This window comes from Lissotriton vulgaris, chromosome 10 (genome assembly GCF_964263255.1).
Source record: "Lissotriton vulgaris chromosome 10, aLisVul1.2, whole genome shotgun sequence".
Lineage (NCBI taxonomy): Eukaryota > Metazoa > Chordata > Amphibia > Caudata > Salamandridae > Lissotriton > Lissotriton vulgaris.
The window spans coordinates 11,758,416-11,781,172 of NC_141698.1; the positions used below are offsets into that span (position 1 = coordinate 11,758,416).

Here is a 22,757-nt window from a genome sequence, read left to right on the forward strand (position 1 = left end):
TCCTAACAAACACCCCGGCCAGATCATCGTCCAAACCCGCTCTTAGGAAGCTACACTGGCTCCCGATCAAAGAAAGGGTCACTTTCAAGGCCCTCTGCCTGGCCCACAAGGCTCTCCATAACACCGCCCCCCCCATACTAAACAACTGGATCACCCCCTACAGACCCACGAGAGCGCTTCGCTCAGAGCACGGAAACCTTATCACGATCCCCATGGTGAAAAAGGCCCGGATAGGGGGCCGCCGCTTCTCGGTAAACACCGGACTCAAGTGGAACGCACTCCCTCTGAACCTCAGAACAGAGCCTGATCTACTTCGGTTCAGAAAAACCCTCAAAACTCTCCTCTTCCCCTAATCCGGTCTCTTACCTATCCGCTCCCCCTCATGAGTAACAAGGTTCTAGCGCTGGGATACCCTCGTGGTGACTACGCGCTCTACAAAACTCTAAAATAAAATAAAATAAATAAAGGGGTATTTTTAGGGTTCTGGGTCAGTTTTCAGTTTTTGGGTAAAGGGGTATTTTTAGGGTTCAGGGTCAGTGTTTAGTTTTTGGGTAAAGGGGTATTTTCAGGGTTCAGGGTCAGTTTTCAGTTCTTGGGTAAAGGGGTATTTTTAGGGTTCAGGGTCAGTTTTCAGTTTTTGGGTAAAGGGGTATGTTTAGGGTTCAGGGTCAGTTTTCAGTTCTTGGGTAAAGGGGTATTTTTAGGGTTCAGGGTCAGTTTTCAGTTTTTGGGTAAAGGGGTATTTTTAGGGTTCAGGGTCAGTTTTCAGTTTTTGGGTAAAGGGGTATTTTTAGGGTTCAGGGTCCGTTTTCAGTTCTTGGGTAAAGGGGTACTTTTAGGGTTCAGGGTCAGTTTTGGGTTTTTGGGGTACAGGGATATTTTTAGGGTTCAGAGTCAGTTTTGGGTTTTTGGGGTACAGGCGTACAGGGTAAAAACAAAAAGAAATTACATTAAATCAATTTAATAACATTAAAAAAATTAAATTACATTAAATTATTAAGTGTTTTATTTATTTTAAATGTATATGTATTAGTTTTAATTTTGTTTTAATATTTTTATTTAATATTTGTAAAATTATATGTATTTTAAAATTATTTTTACATTATTATTAATACATTTACAAAAACGATATTTTTAATTCCGATATTTTTGTACTACGATATTATTTTTTCGATATTTTTGTACTTACCTTTATGAAGATATGATTCCGATATTTTTGATGTCGATATTTTTGTTCCGATATTTTTGTATTTCGATATTCTGTCTGTCGATATTATGTCAGAAATTCATATATATCCCTAGATTGGGAGCAGGATTCTGTCTACCTGCATTGAATACATTGCTTCACTTTAGCTAATATAGCTGCTTGTTGGTTATAGATAGGGCTGTACTGACAGGGTAATATGTCTGCTTCTTTTTTCATCATCCCATTTTTGGGTATAAACAGAACTTAAAGGACTCTCTCTCTCTCTTTGTTGTACTTTCTGTGTATTTTTATTATCTATAGATGGCTCCATGCATTTTAAGATGATCTAATTTGTCATTTTGATCTGCAGCCCTAAGGAAGCTCTTTATGCCACAAGACTGAAACGCATTGGTTGTTGACATATTAAACGTTCATGAATTTGGTATGAAATAAAGAGCATGTTTTCATGGACCCAAGCATCAGGGCCATTCTTGCTCAATTCTTTGACATCTGTGAATCAAGTTTGTGCAAGAACATTCCCTCTGTTGTTTCTGCCTCTCCTTGTTGTATGAGGTTGGAGTGTGGCCCATGGAGACCAATCAAGCTTCAGTTGATCACTGTCGTGACACAGACTCCATTACCGAACCTCTCCCCAAAGAGTTCAGAGACTCCCAGGTGCTTGAATCTAAAGTCAGTTCTTCATTCCCACTTGTACCAGTGCACCATTACACTTGCCCAACGCACGTTTATTTCTTTTTTCAGCACTCGGAAAATATTTTTTTCTACTGATAAACTCGTTTTGTTTCAGTCTTTTCCACCTATTTTTTGCGGAGCTCTGTTCACGCTTCAGAAACAGCGCTTCCCTTGACAGAAGTCAGTGTTCACGTGTTTCCCGGTCGTGGAGACGCCTGAAAGTTCACAAACGCATCTCACTCACTCGTGACTTAGCAGGCGCCCCACCCTGGGATGAAAGCCAGCCCCCGCTGCTAAGAGAAGCTTGCCTCGTGCGTGATCTCACAGCAGTGTGGGGGTGCTCGGCACGAGGCCCCCCGCAGATCCGAGTGTGAGTGCACAGTTCACACGAGTGTGACTCCCCCAGCAGGTGAGCTGTAGATTCACACGCAGATCCGAGTGTGAGTGCAACCTACCCCCCCCCCCCCCACACCAGGTCCGAGTGTGAGTGCACGGTGCACACGAGCGTGAACCCCCCAGCAGGTGGGCTGTAGATTCACACGCAGATCCGAGTGTGAGTGCACAGTGCACACGAGCGTGAATCCCCCCCCCCCCCAGGTGCGAGTGTGAGTGCACGGTGCACACGAGCGTGACTCCCCAGCAGGTGAGCTGTAGATTCACACGCAGACACGAATGTGACTCCCCCAGCAGGTGGGCTGTAGATTCAGACGCAGATCCGAGTGTGAGTGCACGGTGCACACGAGCGTGAATCCCCCCCCCCCCCCCCCCGCAGGTCTGAGTGTGAGTGCACAGTGCACACGAGCGTGAATCCTCCGCCCCCCCCCCCCCCCGCAGGTCCGAGTGTGAGTGCACGGTGCACACGAGCGTGAACCCCCCAGCAGGTGGGCTGTAGATTCACACGCAGATCCGAGTGTGAGTGCACGGTGCACACGAGCGTGAATTCCCCCCCCCCCCCCCCCGCGCCCAGGTCCGAGTGTGAGTGCACGGTGCACACGAGCGTGAACCCCCCAGCAGCTGGGCTGTAGATTCTCACGCTGTGATTCGGGCCCTTGAGGGCGAGGCGAGGCCTCACCTGAGCTGCTGGTACCTGCTCGCCCTAAGGGGCGGCCCTGATCGATGTTTGATCAATAAACACGCTCTGGTGACCTCCAGCTCAGACAGATAGCGCCCAGCACCGCTCCCCACGCACCAGGGCAGGTGGCCGCACGGGGCGTGCTCCCACGCTCCCCCCACGGGCCCTATAAAAGGTGTGAGCGGCCGGCAGGGCCAGGAGTGAGGCCGCCTGACTCACGTGCAGCGAGACGACGGGACACGCTCGTGCATATAAAAGGTACGTGTGCACGTGTGACAAGGTGAAGTGTCCTGGTGCTTGAGGGGTACCCCTCGCAGGAACCCCCTGCGTGTGCGCGCGCCACATTCTCAACCCCCTCTAATGCGCACTGCTGCGACCTGTAAGACCCTGACACTCGGCAAAGGCGCGGGGAGGCTGCACATGCCCAGGGTCACACATGTAGGTCACGTTGGGAAGCCAAGAGTAGAACTCCGGCCACCTGGTTTCAGACCCGACCCCTGACCCCTGACCCCACGAGGACCAGTGACTGCTCGTGCCCTCCATTCTCTCCACAGACGGCAGTTAGCCTGGCCTCTGTCCTGTGAGGATGACTGTGGTTTTTGTTGTCAGGGAGGGTGCTTCTCTCACATGGATTACTGGATTGCGCCTAACCTCCATTTTCATATGGGTAGCTATGCACTGCTGGGACAAAGCGAAGGTTCCATTATGGAAAAAAAAATATCTGTCTGTCCATCCAGCCATCCATCCATCCATCCACCCGTCCTTCCGTCCATCCGTTCATCCGGCCATCCACCCATCCACCCTACCCACCCATCCATCCATCCCTCCATCTACACATCCACCCGTCCATCCAGCCATCCATCCATCCATCCACCCACCCACCCACGCACCCATCCATCCAATCCATCCATCCATCCATCCATCCATCCACCAACCCGGCCGGCAAGATGTCCATCCATCCATCCATCCATCCATCCATCCATCCATCCATCCATCCATCCATCCATCCATCCATCCATCCATCCATCCATCCATCCATCCATCCATCCACCCGTCCTTCCGTCCATCCGGCCATCCACCCATCCACCCATCCACCCTACCCACCCATCCATCCATCCCTCCATCTACACATCCACCCGTCCGTCCAGCCATCCATCCATCCATCCACCCACCCACCCACGCTCCCATCCATCCATCCATCCAATCCATCCATCCATCCATCCATCAATCCACCCACCCGGCCGGCAAGATGTCCATCCATCCATCCATCCATCCAATCCAAATTCAGTAGTTATCTAGAGTAACTGTAACTTGTACCCTAAGGTAACTATAACACGTGCTCCCGCCATACACAGTTTTCTCATCAATAATTATACCGCAAATGTTGCAGGGTTATTATCAATGATGCCATAGAAGACGTTGTAGGAAAGTGCCACTATTTGCTTGGTTACCCCCTACATTTATGCCTGATAACTGATGCTAACTTGACTGAGTGTGCCCTGGGTCCCTGCTAATTAGGTTCCCAGGGCCTGTGTTCTTTCCAAAAACGGTACCTTTGTCTCCACTATTGGCACACCTCTGGGCCACATGTACGCTCCTTGTGAAACCGACCTCTGGTACCAGGGGCCTTGTGACCAGAGAGGGCCCCTGCGGGCTGCAGCATGTATCATGGCACCCAAAGAGACCCCTCACTTTATCGCCCACACACTGCTATTGCAGGCTGCGTGTTTTGGTGCAAACCGAAAGTCGACAAGGCACACATCCCTGTGTGCCATGCCCACCACCCCTCCCTGTGGCACAAGTAAGTCATCCCTGTAGCAGCCCTCACAGCCATAAGACAGGGGGCGCCATACCACAGGTGAGGGCATAGCTGCTTCAGCAGTATGCCCTTAAGTGACCGTGCCATTCACAGACATTGTAAGTGCAGTGAAGCCATTTGGAGTACATGGGCCGGGAGTTTGTCAACACAAAGTCAACATCTTAGAGATGCCCCTGAAAAACAACCAACTTCTAGTGTATTGGCTGACTAGTCCCTGCCAGCCTGCCACCACCAGGCAGGTTTCTGACCTCACGGGGTGGGAGCCTCTGTGCTCTCGGAGGTCAGAAACCAAGCTTGCTCTGGGTGGAGGTCATTGCCCCCTCCCCTGGCAGGAACAGCAACACTTGGCGGTCATCTTGTGATGTGCTGATTGGGGCAGCTCCAACTAGTGGAGATGCCCGCACCCCTGTCCAGGCCCTACGTTTGGCGGCAGGACAGGCGGGAAAATTAGCCAGCAGAGTAGGAGTGTCCACCGTAGCCTGGCACACCCCTAGAGTCACCAGGAGGCATCTTGAATTGAAGAATTAGGTTCAATAGGAACAGGGATGCGCTCCTCTCCCCTAAGGGAGAGGCACTCAAAGGGTGGAGTCACCCTAAGGGACAGTAGCCATTGGCTACCGCCCTGACCTCAGTCATGCTCTTACATTTAGCATTCAAGGGCTGCCCTGAACCTTGTTCCTCAGGTTTGATGCCCTACGAAGAAGAAGGACAGAGGAGCCGTGCTGCAGCGGATAAGAAGATGATGACTAACTTGCCCCAGCCCTACAGGCATGTCTCCTCCTCCAGTGACCCTGCTCTAAAAATCAGGCGTGACCCGCAGCTAGCAACCTCCAAGAACCCTGGGGAGCGGTGGTGTCTTCAACAAAGACTCTTGTCTCTCGTGGTCACCAGATTTGTCCAGCAAGAAACCAACACAAAGACTCTGTATCCAGGCAGATCCGCAACACTTGCTCCACTCTGCACCCGACGCCCGCAGACCCAGTCCAGATGGCCCCTGCGTCGCCCCAGTGAAGTCTTCTCTGCGATCCTGACCTGGGGTCCAGCATTGAACAACCTCTCCTGACCTCCCCCACGACACCTGAGCCTCAACATGAAGGGTCCCCCCAACCATGACAGGAGCTGGTGAGAAAACCTGACGCCTAAAGCCACCCCGCACCCGCTGCCCCCGGCCTTGATGTCCCCAACAGACGGTGTCCCGGCATCCCCACTATCCAACTTACCTCCCCAGTCATGGGATTCCTTCAGCCAGCCTTCCGAACCGAGCCTGCAGTCATCTTCCTAAACCGAGGCTCTCCCTTGGTTTCAGCAAGGCACCGACGGCTCCGATGCACTCTGCACCCGCCTGCCCTTGTGCCTCTGATGGTGCAGCCCTGGTGCTCTTTGGCGGCCCCTCCAGTGCTGACCTTAACCCCCAGGGTCTGTGTCCCTGAACCGCAGGTACTTACCTGTACCCGGTACCTCTTTGAGGTGCTTCCAGTCTTCATAGGATAACATTGGGCCCAGTGACCTCTGCATCTGGCCGCTCCAGTGCCGCTGGTGGCGCAGTACCTACCTTGGTCCGACCCGTGCCCAGTGTTAACCAACACCCCTGGAGGCAAACTCAAAACTGCTTACTGACCTGTAAGTTACTCTCCTGTATTTTCCCTATAGGATTGCATTGGACTCTCCCTGCACGGCGAGGGGGCGAGTTATAGATACCTTATGGTACGAGTTATAGGGTAATTCCATTCAGCGGTTCGGGCTGTAGACATGTCTAAAATCCCTATGGGAAAATGCATGGGGAAAACGTGTTTTTGGACTCTCCCTTTTTCTCAGCCCCTGCTTGAGAAATCACCCCAAAACTTTACAGACAGCAGCCGAAGTGACTGTTCTTAAACATTTCGTGAAGATTCGTCAAATGGCGTCATAGTTATTAGCAAAACAAAAATTGCATTTCCTATGGAAACTAGATACTAACTACAACCTTCTGGCGACCGTCAGCAGGTAATAAACATATACATATACAGTTGTGCTTGCATGGGCTTTGCACCTTTGAACAGGCAGAGGCCTGTCAGATGAAGCTGAAACTTGTCTGGGTTTGCCACAACCTTTGGGGTTCGGGCTGAAGAGGTATTATGCACCGCATTTACACTAGTGACCAATGAAAAAACAATATTTGCACTGACCAAGAAGTGCAGAAACGTATAGTTTCAGCCTCCATTGTGTTTTGCATTGGTTGCACAGTGCACGTGTTTATGCGGTGGTTGGTCGGTGCAAACGATGCACTGCGGCTGCACTCGCATATTGCACCAGTCACTGAAGTGATGCACCATGGTACATGCAGTCCTTTGGGAACGTTTCATTTTCTTTGTGTTCATGTCCATTAGTAGTTGTCAGAGGAAAGCAATGCGTCCTGCACCTGGCCCAATGCTTTTATTCTGTGGGAGACACTCCGCTGCCTTTTGACTAGGTTTGTGCTATAGAAATACCACATACATGCATGCCACATACATGCATACATACCACAGGCATATATACACATACATAGCACATACATGCATACCACATACATGAATACCACATACATGCATACATACCACAGGCATACATACACATACATACCACATACATGCAAACCACATACATGCATATCACGTACATGCATACATACCACAGACATACACATACATACCACATACATGCATACCACATACATGCATACATACCACATGCATACATACACATACATACCACATACATGCATACCACATACATGCATACCACATACATGCATACATACCCCAGGCATACATACACATACATACCACATACATGCATACCACATACATGCATACCACATACATGCATACATACCACAGGCATACATACACATACATACCACATACATGCATACCACATACATGCATATCACATACATGCATACATACCACAGGCATACATACCACATACATACACACTCCTTGTATCTGGAGGTGGATGGCGACAGACTCCAGGCTTGCGTCGTGGGCCGCGAGGTCAAGGAGAGCCTGTGATTCCTGAAAAGGAGGTGTTTTCCAGGCATGGCTGGTTCCGCAGCACACAGGGCACCCATTGTGTGGCACTGCCCGCTGCTGCTCGCAGGGGCACCTCACAGCATTGCGCTTCCAGCACTTCTCATGGCCTGAAGGGCATTCACAGTAGCTTTAGCGCACACAATGCATCTCTTCTGTACTGGGAGGTGGAGGGAAGAGAGAGTTTAGCTGCCTGCCAACAGGACTTCTCACCGTGCCCTCTCTCTGCCATCCTCAGCTGGCGCCATGGCTCCTGCCACCTGCTGGGTCCTGCTTCTTGCCGCCTCCTCATTCTCCTGCACCGGCCATGCCTTCAAGGTGGCCTCCTTCAACATTGCCCGGTTCAGCATGTCCAAGGTGACGGACACCGTTGTGAGGGACCGCCTGGTTCAGGTGAGACTTACCACCCACGGGCAAGGGAGGCGGGCGGAGAAATCGGGGGGTCTTTTTAATCCTTATGTTATTGTAGAGTTTTTGATACAGAGCTGCAAGACCCTGAAGAGTGAGAGGCGCTTTACAGCGAAGGGTGAGAGGTGTTACAGGATCTGAACTTGACCATATAGAATTTTGAGGCAAATTAAGCCAGATACGTCTGAGGTTGGCATCAGGGCAGCCCCCGGGTATTTAAACTCAGTGGACTTTGTGGTCAGTGACTGATCACATACAGAGAGCAGCAGCCCAAGAGTGAGGTGCATGACTGGACATGACTGGACATGTCTACAGAGCAGCAACGCAGGAGTAAAGAACATGAATGGACATCCATGGAGAGCAGGAGTACATGATGAACGTTTGTAACAAGCAGTGGTTGTGCGTAAAACGGCGGGGTGAGGCTGTGGTCGGTACATGGAGGAGGCAAGGAGCTCACCTGAACGCCTGTGTGTTGATAAGATTGCAAGGCAGCCAGAATAATAAAATACCCCCCACTTTGCACCAAAGCTATGATGGCCCCAAGCAGGCGAATTGAGTGAGCCTGGCCCTCACTAGAAGGTTCCAGGTTGAAATATCGATGTAAAAAATGTAGTTTACAAAAATATCGATATAAAAATATTGAATACAAAAACATTGACTCCCTATACTTAAACAGGTAAGACAATAATACTGAATCAAAAATAACGAAGCAAAAAATATATAGATGTAAACAATATTGACTTAAAAATATATATAAATTAAACAAAATATTAATATTTTTAACAACATAAATTACATTTAATATACATTTTAACTAAATATAACAAATAAACTTAATTTTAAAAAACTATAAACACACAAAATTTGTACAAATACATATATTTACTTAAATACATTTTATTAACTATTATCTTTATTTAAGTTATACACATTTTAAATTATATAAAAATAAAACATATATTTATATCAATAAGTTAAAATAAAAAAAATCCTATAATTAATTAACGCATAAAAACTATTAAAAAAAACTTAAACATACATTTCACAACACAATAATTACAATAGCAGGAAAAATATTGGATAGCGAAGGGGTAAAAATAACTATTCCCACTCCAGTGAGTGCAATAGTAGGGAAAGTGCTGGATAGCGGAGGGGTAAACATTACTATTCCCACTCCAGTAAGTGCAACAGTAGGAAAAGTGCTGGATACCACACCAATAAAAAAAATCAACATTTTAATTACATTTAAATTCCATTATTAACATAAATATGATTGAAATTTAAATATATTATTATTAAAAAAGATAATAAACATTCAATAATTACACATTGTTTAACACTATAATCACTTTACCACTGGATTCAAGCTAGCCTGGCTGATGAAGGCTGTTAGCCAGAAACAGGTCCCAGGATGCTTGTTTACAGTCCAGGGAAGACATGGCTTGGCAGTTTGGGCTGGACTATTCCCATGAGGCACAGGGTCAAGACTGATTTGCATAAGGCCATGTCTGAACTGGGGTAGGGGAGTGAGCTAAAGAACGGTGATGGATTCAACCCAGATCTGTGACTGGGGTGAGTGTCTGAAAAGTTTCAGCGCTCCGTCCATCATCTCCTTGTGTTTGCTGTGTTAACACTATAATATCCACAACACACACCTAAAATTAATTACACAATTACAATTAATAATTATAATTAGTTAATCCAAATTTATTAACAAATATTTAGCCCCTTGCAGGCTCATGACGAGCTCAGCTCGTCATGAGCTACAGTGCTCCGGTGCTCATGACGAGCTGAGCTCGTCATGGCCATTAGAACGCTCGCGCGCTGGGATAATTCCCCAGCTGTGCTGAACGTTCTATTGAAACGGGTGTGGCTGTGACGAGCTCAGCTCGTCATGAGCACAGGAGCACTGTAGCTCATAACGTCATCAGCACCGGGGTGCTGTGCGCGCCCCCCAGCACAGCAGGAAAATGACCCCAGCAACCAAGGGGTTAATAATTCATCAATAAAAAATAAATACTTCCCACCCTTCCCACCATTTACACCTATAAATAACACAACACACCTAAAATTTATTAAACAATTACCATAATTAATTAATAATTAATTGATTTAAATTACCAACTAATTATTAAACAATTATTAATAAATTAATGTACCCATTTAACTCAATAACATCACAATGATACAATTATGAATAAATATAAATTATTGAATACATTTCATATAATTACATTACTTCCCACCCTATTTCCCTATAAACCTACAACCTGCCACAGAACTAAAACACAAAACGAAATTAATTTTCTTTTTATTAACTACTATAAATAATAAATAAAATCTATATATATTGCTCAAACGCTCCGTCCATCATCCCCTTTGGTATCTGATGTTAGACAGGGTCGGACTGTCCGTAGCGGGTACCAAGCATTTTCCTGGTGGGCCTTATGGGTGGTTGTGGGGGGGGGTGGGGGGCAGTTTTGGACTGGTGGGGGCCGTTTTTGTTACTGGGGGCATGTTTGTGCACACAAGGAGGGTGCGCAAGGGGTTGTAGCTGAGCCTTTTCACACCATGCCGCATAACTCTGTCTGGACCCCCTCTCTCTCTCCCTCAGATCCTGCGGCGCTATGAGCTGGTCGGCATCCAGGAGGTGATGAACAAGGACAACGAGGCCATCATCAGCCTGGTCCGAGAACTCCGCCAGTGAGTACCACCCGCCGCCCCCTGCTGATGTGTGTCCCCCGCTCCCTCCACCTCAGAGCGGGGGCTGTGCAGCCCGGGCACCCTGAAAAGGGCCTGCTGCTCGCCTCTGATCCTCTTGCACCCTGGGCAGATCCAACCACCCCCCCATCCCCCGCACCCTGGGCAGAGCCAACCACACCCTCACACCCTGGGCAGAGCCTACCACCCCACACCCCCGCACCCTGGGCAGAGCCTACCACCCCACACTCCCGCACCCTGGGCAGAGCCTACCACCCCCCACACCCTGGGCAGAGCCTACAACCCCCATCCACCCGCACCCTGGGCAGAGCGTACCACCCCACACCCCCCCCCCACCCCGGGCAGAACCTACCACCCCCCACCCTGGGCAGAGCCTACCACCCCCACACCCCGGGCAGAGCCTACCACCCCGCACCCCCGCACCCTGGGCAGAGCCTACCACCCCGCACCCGCCGCACCCTGGGCAGAGCCTACCACCCTGCACCCCCCCCACCCTGGGCAGAGCCTACCACCCCCACACCCTGGGTAGAGCCTACCACCTCCTATCCCCCCATACCCTGGGCAGAGGCCTACCACCCCCCACCCTGGGCTAAGCCTACCATCTTCCTCACCCTGGGCAGAGCCTACCACCCCGCAACCCACACACCCCGGCAGAGCCTACCACCCGCCCTACACCCCGGGCAGAGCCTACCACCCCGCACCCCCGCACCCTGGGCAGAGCCCAACACCCGCACCCCTGCAACCTGGGCGGAGCCTACCACCCCGCACTCCCCTACCCTGGGCAGAGCCTACCACCCCGCACCCCCCGCACCCTGGGCAGAGCCTACCACCCCCCACCCCCCACCCTGGGCTGAGCCTACCACCCCATCCCCTCGCAACAAGACAAACAATGAGTATTTCGCCACAATTGGAAACACATAAAGAAGGGGATTAAACATCAAGGCAAAAGGCTATTTACTCCATCAAAGAATGCAAAGCCTCAGGAGGAAGTTTTCAGCGAAAATCAACCTCTTTGAAGTCAAAATGAATCAATGTTTCGGTTCCTTTCACCCACTCTATAGGGCCTTCCTCAGGACTCAGCAAGGGCCAATATTTGTTCCAGCAGACGGTTGCTGTCAAAAGCAAGAAGTATTTTTTAACAAGCATTCCTTTATTAAAACAGCATTAATGACACACATTATTTATACATATAAAATCACCCTTGCTCAGTCCTGAGGATGGCCCTAGAGGGAGGGCGAAGAGACCGAAACGTCGATTCATTTTGACATCAAAGCGGTTGATTTTTGCTGACAATTTCCTCCTGTGTCTTCGTCTTCTTTGATGGACTCTGAGTAAATAGGCTATTGCCCTTAATGTTCAATTACCTTTAGGTCCCTATTGTAACGATGTATTGATTGTTTCTCTTGTTCCAATAATTCAAGTGAAATGGTTGAAGGGCGAGGCCCACTTATAAGGTTGTATTAATGTATATATATATATATATGTCTATATCTATATCTATCTGTATCTATCTATATATCTATATATATATATGCATTTTTGTTATGGTTTACAGAAAAATATGAAATATTTTTTGTATAAATGTTCTCTTTATGATTAATTAATTAATTAACTAGACTCTCATAGTTTCTATATAATCATTTATCACCCTGGGGCCATTTTTATATTGTCTTGTTATTTGAAGTTTACAACAAATCTTTTTCCTAGTACTTGTTCTGCTCATAAGGGACACCTTTTTCTGCCTATAGAGACTTATCTCTATCCTGCTTTTGAGAGTTCTTTTTCTATGACCACTTCCTGTTCCCCTCACCCCCAGGAGGTTGTTACTGTCCAGTGGGGGTTGGATGACCTTTAGCCTTTGAACCTACCTCCCACTCAACAAGGAAACTACCAGGAAGTGAAACTGACTTTAAAATAAAACACATCAAAAGCAATTTGCAAGTAGAGACAATACCTGGTGCCAAGGCATTCTTTGGGCGCCGGAGTATTGAGGGGCTTGTTCACAAACTGCACTTTGTAGAACATTTATCAGTGCTACAATATTACTATTCATGTACTACAAAATGCTGTTCCTAACCTACATGCAGAAGTCTCCGCCCCTGATGTGGAGGCCTCCGTAATGTGTGTGCAATTTAAAATACAGCTGTAAAGTCGCTGGTAGTAAATGCAGGGTGGTGCGCCACGGTGATGCTGGCACCGCACCCTAAACCGAGGTGGAGAAGATATGCCGGCCTACGATTTGGAGATATAGTACACTCGGAAGTGATAAAGAACCAAAAGTGGTAAAGTTACTACAAAGTGTGAGAGTAAGTTTACTAGATAGTGAATCTACATGCGTAAATGTTACCTTTGTAAATATTATTGGGAGGTCGTCTATATTAAATCTAAGATACGTTTTAAACCAGGGGTCTCCAAACCGGTCCTGGAGGGCCGGATCCATGCCAGATTTTTTTGATATCCCCATTGAGATACATGTATTAATTTTAAAAATCTGGCATGGATCCGGACCTCCAGGACCAGTTTGGAGACCCCTGTTTTAAACCATAAAATATCCCTGTAGATGCCACCTCACCGCCGCTGGGCTCACTTGCCCTTGCTCACCAACCACAATGCTATGTTGTGCAGTTCTGACCAGTAGAATTGGGTTGAGGACAGCGCCCCAAATGGGTGATGATATAATGCGGCCAGCGTTGCACTGAGTGTAAAACCCCTTCCACCTACTGCAGCAACAGTGAAAATAACACAGGATTAGATAAAACTGAAGTATTAAAGTGTGCTGTCTGCATTTTGCTTCCAGAGCAACCGGGCTGCCTTACAACGTACTGGTGTCCGACTACCTGGGGCGCAGCACCTACCGGGAGAAATACGCCTATGTCTACAGGTAAGAAGGGACTGCATTTGGGGATTTGTGTAGAATGCCACAGAAAGAGACAACTGAGTAAAAGCTGTACATTGATGGTGGTTTTGCATCTGACCACAAAGTATGTCAGTGGATGAGCGGAGCTGTGGTGCCAGTGGTCTAGAGGTAAGTCCTGAGGTTGGACCAGGTGTCCCCTGCGAGAAGTTGGTCTGGTATATGATGTTCACTGTTCTAGTGAGCACCTTGCACCAGTCCAAACAACCCTTATGGTGATGGTTGTAAAGTCAACCGTATAGACCAGCTATCCTAGTGGTAGCATGGACAAAGCAGTCTTAGGCTAAACTCAAGAGGGCATGTGAAGCAAGCTGTTTTACCACATACAACCCCCTTGAATACCAAATGAAAGGACACCACACAGGATATATATATAAAATATATATGTATTTATTTCTAAACAACCCCTCTGAACTCTTTATGAGGTCAGAGGCACAAGCGCATAACAAGATTCTTAATTATCATACAATAAGTTGCACAAAATACAGTAGAGCCCTAGGAGCACGCTAAACCATATACTAAAATAGTGGTATAAGAACCACGTCACAAACAAAGGATAGGCCAAGGGCCTAGGGCATCTCTGGGGCTACACTACTACCAAAGGATAGGAAGTAGGAGGCCCACGGGAGGCGTTTTCCAGAGTCTTTACTCACACGCAAGTTACCATAGAGTTAGAATGGGAACGAAAGAATTGGAAACTAGTTCTTTTAGGGCACTTCGGACTGGACTCGATGAAAGTTACTTGAAACCTAGACACTAGGATAGTCAATACCCACAGGAGCACTAGAGTACTCGCGTTACCTCACCCACAGGAAGCGGGTGCATAGGTGTCAAAGTGTGTCGGGTTTCGTCGCTGAATCCTATGGAGCCTTGAAGAAAGATGCTGCAGGCGACCAGGAGAGAAGTGTCCGGTTGGATCCAAGGGCGGATCGAGGATGAAGAGTACCTGAAAGCAGAGGGGACAGAGTCTGGGTCACTAGCCAGTGACCAGGAAGGAACCAGGAAGGAACCAGGCGATGTCGCAAATCAATCAGGTGATGTTGTGAAGCTTGTCTCTGCAGCCACGTGGACCAGGAGGCATCGACAACAACCAGGAGCCAGGCATGGACTGTCCCACAAAGGCCCTCGCTGTCGGCGGTGTCGGCTTCGGATTGGAGTCAACAAGCCTTGGCAAAGGCAAACCATGCAGGAATCAAAGTTGGCTTCTTAATCAGACCAGCAAGGACTGATGGGCTTCTTCTTTTCAGGGAAGCAAGGGCCAGTCTGGAGCAACCAGACCAGCATTGTAGATTCAAAGTTTCATCGTCAAGATGGCCACTAGCCAACAAGCAATGACCGGACAGACGCGTCAAGCAGGAAAATGCAGAAGGGCCCCACGCAGAACTCGTGGAGTGTGGAGGGCTGATCTTCGGTGCAGATGTTGCTCGGGGCTGGGGCTTCTCAATCCCAATGCACAGCTTCGAGGGTGCCTCAGAAGCCGCACGGAAAGCAATTTGACTTTTCAAGATGGCCGGTCCCACGTCTCGCGTCGCCTCCACGGGTCTCAGCTTTGCTGTGGATCGGGCTAAAGGAAGCCTGGAAGTCTGGGTCTTGTCAGGCTCTGTGCTCGGGCTCCGGCGGGAGCGTCGACAAAGAAACCGTTGATCGCTGGATGGTGCCTGCTTGTGCAGGGTGGTCACTCCTTGACCACAAGGGAGATTTTTCGATCTTCTATCTTCAGTTAGAACGTCGAAGGTCCAGAGTTTCATTTCAAGTTTCAGTCAGGATAATCTAAAGTCTTGGGACTCCGCTCCTACCTATATACCAAATCTAGGGGCTGGATTACCTGCTAGGTCCCTCCTATGGGTGGGACCAGGGAAGGGGGTGGTTACACCCCTTTCCCTTTGTCCAGTTTCACACCAGAGCTGGGGCTGGAGTGCCCCAGCACCGGTTTGAACTGGACTATGCATGGGACACCTTGGGTGCCCCAGGCAGTGTCTCATTTCTTTCAGCCCTCCCTGCCCTAATACACAAGAGCCTGTCTGGGGTGGTGCTAGCACCTCCCAAGACAGGAAACCTATTGTCCGAGCCTCCCTCGCTGGAAGGACTATCAGCAGCAGGTGGTCAGACTTGTGTCTGTGGCAGCAGCATCCATTTTGTGATGCTGAGGCTCTGGTTAACTTTAACCGGGATTAGTATAAACAACATGTCTTCTCCCTCTAGAAGGGTGGAATGCTACCTCCGTCGCCAGGACTGGCGAGGGGGTAGTATTCCAAAGTGTATGACACCTTACTCGACATGTTTTGATAAAGCCAAACCAGAGTTAGCATTTAACCGCGAGGTTCATAATGCACTTAAGAGTATATGGTATGGCAATATCCTAGAACAGCTATAAGGACATGGTTCCGAAAGCTGCAGACAGGCTCAGCTCATGCTAGAGCACCATCTCACATAAAACCAAGCACTCTGCCTCCAGGATTGTTAAGGCCTGCCATAGGAGTGACTTATAGGTGTATATGTGTCTAGATATAAGGTTAGATATAGGAATACTATATCTAAGCAAGGGGTGAATACACGACCTTGCCCCAGCTGTGTTACCAGCCAGTTGTGTCAGTTTTGGATGGCCAGCCAGGGGTGGCATAATACATGCTGCAGCCCCTGGTAGGCCTTGGATGCACATATGCCCTGGGTACCTATAGTACACTGTACAGGGGCTCATAAGGTGACCCAATGTCCAATTGGTAATGTACCTAAAGTACATTGTAGTGAATTTAGAGAGAGCACAGCTGGGCTGTGGGTCTGATTAGCAGGCCTACAGCCACATTAAGTCGAAAACCAGTGAAGCAAAAAGCAAAAAGTGGGGTGACCATAGCAAAGCAGACCCTACTCTCCTACATCCCCATGTATATTCCCCATGCGCTGGCCTCGTCCCAGCAGGTACCAATCACAATACCACAGGCCAACTTAGTCTACAAGCATGGACAAACAACCAACCACACAGGGTTTTCCATAAGTCAGCAGTAAACTGAAGTGAAGTTCCTTTCCATGCAAGGTAACTAATTACTTGAAAGTAGTTTAATTATATTTTAATAAAAGTTAATGTTTCATTAATATATACATTCATAAATATTGTTAAATTATTTTATAATTAACAAATAAAGGTGTTTTATTTATGTATTTTTAACATTAAATTATAGTTATTTATATTTATAACTATTTTAAATACTTTATTCTAATTTAACATGTCTTCCTATGGGTTTTATTTTAGGTCTGTACGTCTATTATTTCCTATGGGAGGTTTTGCAGTACCCGTGGTTGGCCATGTGGGGTGCTGGACTTACTACTGTTTCTTTTCGGCAGTAGTATAAGCTACTCTTTGTCTTCACCATTTTTTTCAGGGAACCGAGACACGTAAATTTACACTTTTGAGTAACTTTACAATGAGGTTTTGTGAATAGCCAAAAGTAGTAAATTTACTCATAATTGTAAGAGTAAATTACACATGAAAGTTACTCACAAGTGTGACTTACCTTTGTGATTACACCCACCATAGTGGACCTAGTGAGTGAGTTAGACACACTTGTAGTTGGTTCTAAGACCCGCTGTCATACAAGTGGAAGGGCAGTGTTATCTGGAAAATAAAGGGTTAAATAACTGTGCTGCAACACCACTTGTTCAACGAACACACATTAAATATAATGGATAAATACGAATATGTTGAATAGAGACACAAATATTAATACATACACTCAGCAGTGTTAAAAGATGCCATAAAACCGGGGGTCCGGTTTACAAATGAAAGTGTACTACCGGGGGCGCACGGGGCTTGTAAATACCCCCCTGTGTCTTATGAATGTCCCGCATTTGGTTGAAATGTGCGCCTCTCTTGCCACTAGATCTGGGAGTCTGATGCGGCGGCCATCTTCCTCTGCCTTTCATCAAACTAGTATTTACGTGAATGGCTAGCTAATGCTTTTTGTTAACAAATTGTACCTTTTCCGAGAGCTTAAAGTTACTTATACAGTATTAAAATGCTCTAAAAGATAGATTGCTCATTGTTTGAATGTTTTTATTTTGTTATGCGTTTTTATATAGCATAATCTTTACCCGAAGGTGTTAGAGCGCTTTACAATTATTACATAAGGACTTCAGAGTACATGGATTACATCAAAGATACAAAGCAGATAAACTCTAAACTCACATAAGAATGATAGTAAGTACAAAAGTCTACTACAGATACTAGCGGTTAGAGTCACCTATATACAAGTTGCAAATTCACTCAAGGTTACATTTTAGGAAAAGCTGAAGCGATTATGGTTGGGGAAATATTTGTACCTTTAATCTGGCTTACATTTCTACAGACAGTGAGCCATAATACAGGCCTGTCCGTGACAGCTACGGGCTGATGGTCAACCTTTACCAGCTGTACTTGTGCCACCCTCAGCCTATTTCCCGCCTTTTTTCTGCACAGAGAGGACATCTTGAAGCCGACAGAGTGGTACCACTATGATGACGGCTGTGAGAACTGCGGCACGGACGTCTTTATCCGCGAGCCTTTCGTTGCACGCTTCTCCTCTCTCACCACAGGTAAGAAGTGGTTGGTTCATGCCCCGCTGACGACAAGGCACCATTTATCTACCTCTTATTGAGAGGACCACGACACGTGGCAGCGCCAGACCGAGGCCACTATATATTTATTGCAGATTTATGGTGCCTCTGAAAAACTGTTTGGGCTGGGACGAAGTCAGTCAGTTGTGAGTAACTCCTTCTGAACCACGTGAGCCTCTCTGAGATACCAGCCTCTTAGAAGGGCCTGTCGCCTCACTCATGACTGACTCCAACCCAGCCCTATCAATAGGCAATGAACTCTGCGTGTCATTTGATGGCCCTAGTTGCCCTGTTCTTGTCCCTTTTGTCTAAACTAGAAGGAAGCAGAAACCCTGCGATCCAACAAGCACTGGCCAGCTACCACTCACAGCTATGGCAAGGAAAGAGCGAGGGGTGTAAGTACTTTGGGTGATGGACTGCCCCCTTACAGTGGCTGTAGAGAGGAGCCTGTGTTCTGCAAGTGGGCAGTGCAACACTGAAAAATACTGTAGAATTCCAGTGAAATTTATAGAGAAGAAGTACCATGGTGGCAGCCATCTTGGAGTGGTGTTGGTAGTCTGCATCAGCCTGGGTTGGACAGACTTCCAGGATACCTCCTTGCAGTGACGCCTGCACAAGGGGCCCTGGGGCTCAGAGCTCATAATATATACTCCTGGGTCTTGCCCGCTGTCACTTAGACTTTTGACCAACTGTTACCAACACAAAGAAATGCCAAAGTCATACGAGATCGGTGACTAAACTGATCTGTTCAGCATGGGTGGTGAATGGTTTGTGGAGTCTTCTGCAACCCGGGAGCATGCAATGAACACGCCACACACGGAGCTCTGTAACAGACATCCTTATTCCTCAGCATACAACCACACACTGCACGCCTTGCGTCATAACTTTTATAACTACACCATTACACCACCTGTTGAGGGAAGGGGTGTATTTGTTTTGGAAGTAAAGTGTTGATAGCATGGGGATAGCTTTATTCACCAGCCACACATCCATTGCTGTTACACCTCCGCCATAGGCAGCTCCTAATGACATATGTTTTCAAATGTTTCTGTTCTTTGAAACAGCCCAGCATCTGGGTTAAGAAAGCTGCCTGAAGGCTTCGAGTCTGATTACGTGTCGCTCAGAGTGGTATCATGGGTGGCTACTGCTGTGCCCGATCACCAGAGGTCAGTGTCCCCGCACCCAGGATTATCAGGTGTGGCGACTGGTGACTTTTAAAAGTGATGAGGCATGTGCAGGCCGTAAAAGTAACATCACTTCCTAAAGTACAGACGTGCTTACATTTGTATTGCACTGGTGGTCAGGGCACATTCTATTTATAGGTACGTTTTGTTTATATAGAATGCGTACGGATAACCTTTGCTGCACAAATGTAACTTTAAATAAAATCAAGAAATATGAAGAACATTTTTCTTTCCTTGATGAGCTGAACTTCTGGACCCACTCTGCCAGGCACAGATGTGCATGCTGGGCAATAGTATCCTGGCCAATCCAAGTAATGCTCGCATGCTGCTTTAAATACCAAACAGCATAAGAGCAGTGCCAGGATTGGCTGGTTAGGCAAACACAGCGCTCTGTCGAAGACTGATGGGGCTGTGTCAAAGCTCTTCCAGCTCCCACGTAACATTGATTACGGTAGCCGGAACTGCACATGTCTGGCTGGCCATGGCAAACACACAGACAATCTCATTAATAGGGGTGGGCAGAAGTAGCGTAGTCACGCTACTCAAAGCTCCACGAAACAGTAAAAAATCTCCCCGAACACGCAGAGTCCTGCATACACGCGGAATTGCTTGTTCTGCCCTTTCACAATGCTTTTTTCCTGTTTGCGAATGCTGTTTGCGTGCTCGGGGGGAAATATCTTGTGAACACATTTTGAAAGAGCGAACAAGCAAAAAATTCCCCGAAGCCACAGATCGCGGAATTTTTTGTAATTCTGCGTTCTCTCCGGAACATGAAATTACCCAAATTCCGCAAATTCCGCGAGCAGATTGGAATTTACCGCCCAGGCCTATTCATTAACATAGCCTCAGTCAATCCTCACCACATTGCTCGGTAGCCCCACCCCTACCCTCTTGGAACCAAATGCATCGGGATATGGGGACTGTCTGGGGTGTAGTAGCTCGCACTAGGGGTTCAATGCCTCAACGCTCCTATGAGCCGCTGCTGGGCAGCACCTGACCTAGTTTTATCAGCTGGAAGGACTGGCTGGTAAAATTGCAGAGGGAGAAGGAATAGTGCCTGGGAGGATTTCTGTAGTAGAGGAATTGGAAGCCGAAATGGGCAATTCCAGGCCCGTTAATGCCCAACTCGTAATCAGCCTTCGTGAGTTAGGCACTCACACCTGAGATTCTTTGGACCACACCAGCTCTGCTCTTCATGCTTGTGAAGTCGATGAATAGGTAACCCTTACATTTAGTGTCATTTGAATTTTCACTGACTACTATTTGTGGCAAAGATTCTTCAAACATGAACCACCCAGTCAGCTCCTCAATAGCTTTCCATTACATTGGCTCTGCTGGGACACCAGATAAAAGAAATGGACACAAAACACAAAACAAACAGAAACATAGAAATAGAGGCAATTCCAAAGGGTAGAGGGTAGGTCGGGTTAGAGGGAACGGTGATAGAAAGGTGCAGTGCCTTTTGTGGTCACTGGGGGTCAGCCTTTCACTGTGTAATATGTATTTAATGATTTTTTAGGTCTAACTCGACAAGTAGCTGAAGGATGTATTGTTACAGCGGGAACCTTTACCTTTTGTATCCAAATTACTATTTCTCCTTGAATTTAAGTAATGTGTTAATTTGAGGTAAAATAACAGAAACAGGATAATGTGCCAGTGGTAATGGAACAAGTATGGGCCCAGCAAAGAGCAACAATGTAAGAACAAATGGGATGTATTTTTTAAAGAACCAATTAAAGCAATAAAGGAAGAATGTAAAGAAATCCGCAAAGAACTATTTGTACAGAATACACTGAAACGGCTCTGTTTAAGTCAATATATGTGTGCCTATATCGAGGCAGCGGCTGCCACATGGGGACTCACTGACACTCTAATCCTTCAAAGGGATATCTGAGAAGCAGCCCAATCCTCTAAGGGGGTTTCTGAGAACGAAGCAAAACCAAAGGGGATGATGGGCGGAGTGTTGAACATTGCAAACACTCGCCCCCAGTCAACTGATCTGGGTTGAATCCATCATCATTCTTTAGCCCACTCTGCCACCCCAGTTCAGACATGGCCATATGCAAATCAGTCTGGCCCTGTGCCTCATGGGAACAGTCCCACAAAGGGCCAGATGCATCAAGCCTTTTTCTTTTCGCAAACGGGCCAATTAGCAGAATCGGCCCATTTGAGAACAGAAAAAGGCTTTTCCTAAAGCAGAATGCATACATAGAGAGAGCAAGAAAACAAAGAGAAATACAGGTATTTCTCCTCGTTGCGCCTCCCTTACGCCTCTTCTGGGGAGGCGTAGGATTTTTACACAGTCCCAGGCTTACAAAACCGTGTAAATCTAGGAATGATTCAAGTTCCGTGGATGTTGCTTGGGAACACCCACAGCAACACCCACGGAACCGACGAAGACTGATGCGTGAAAGGGGCCATATTTACAAGGCCATGAATAGTCACAAAGGGTATTTTTAGGTGGCCTTGTAAATATGGGCCAGCACACTGCACCTCCGGAGCGTCATAAAAGTTACACTCCGGTGGTGTTAACGTGCCGCAGGGGCGTTGTAAATATGCCCCTCAATCTTCAGTTAACATGCCCTTGTGTGCATTTTGCCCCTCCTATGCAGCTTGAATGCAGCTGTGTTCCTGTGTGTCTTTTACTCCTGTGTGCAGCTTGGGTGCAGTGGTGTTCCTGTGTGTTTTTTACTCCTGTGTCCAGCTTGAGTGCAGTGGTGTTCCTGTGTGTCTTTTACTCCTGTGTGCACCCCACCTCCAGAGTTACTTCTGTTTGATTTCAGTGGTTAAGGACCTGGTTCTGGTGTCCATCCACACGAGCCCGGACTACGCTGTGCGTGAGGTGGACGCACTCTTCGATGTGTGGGAGGACGTGCAGCAGCGCCTCCTGACTCAGGTAAGTGGCCACATGTCACTCACTCGGGTGAGCACCTAGCAGTCACTGTTGTCCTTACATGGTGCAGCAGCCAGGGTTGTATTGGGACTAAAAATCAGCCCCGGGAATGCTAAAAAAAGTGGGCCTCATTTGCATATTGTCTTTCTGCAAAAGACTGCTTCTGCAAAGTTTTATAAAAAGAAGGGGGGCGGGATCGATGACAGAGGCATGTTTTCTTAACTTAGATA

At 47.6% G+C, this 22,757-nt stretch overlaps 1 protein-coding gene across 3 annotated transcripts in view; it reads left to right on the forward strand.

Annotated features, from left to right (window-relative positions):
• Window positions 1-3,145: 3,145 nt before the first annotated feature.
• Window positions 3,146-22,757, forward strand: part of LOC147684318 (deoxyribonuclease-1-like) — a 77,228-nt gene continuing 57,616 nt past the window's right edge. For all 3 annotated transcript variants that reach the window (XM_086940200.1, XM_086940202.1, XM_086940201.1), the window contains exons 1-6: window positions 3,146-3,209; window positions 8,059-8,213; window positions 10,843-10,931; window positions 13,747-13,830; window positions 18,314-18,429; window positions 22,418-22,530. In XM_086940200.1, coding sequence (XP_086796326.1) covers window positions 8,067-8,213; window positions 10,843-10,931; window positions 13,747-13,830; window positions 18,314-18,429; window positions 22,418-22,530 — 549 coding nt within the window. In that variant the 5' untranslated portion in view covers window positions 3,146-3,209; window positions 8,059-8,066. The remainder of the gene's footprint in view (window positions 3,210-8,058; window positions 8,214-10,842; window positions 10,932-13,746; window positions 13,831-18,313; window positions 18,430-22,417; window positions 22,531-22,757) is intronic.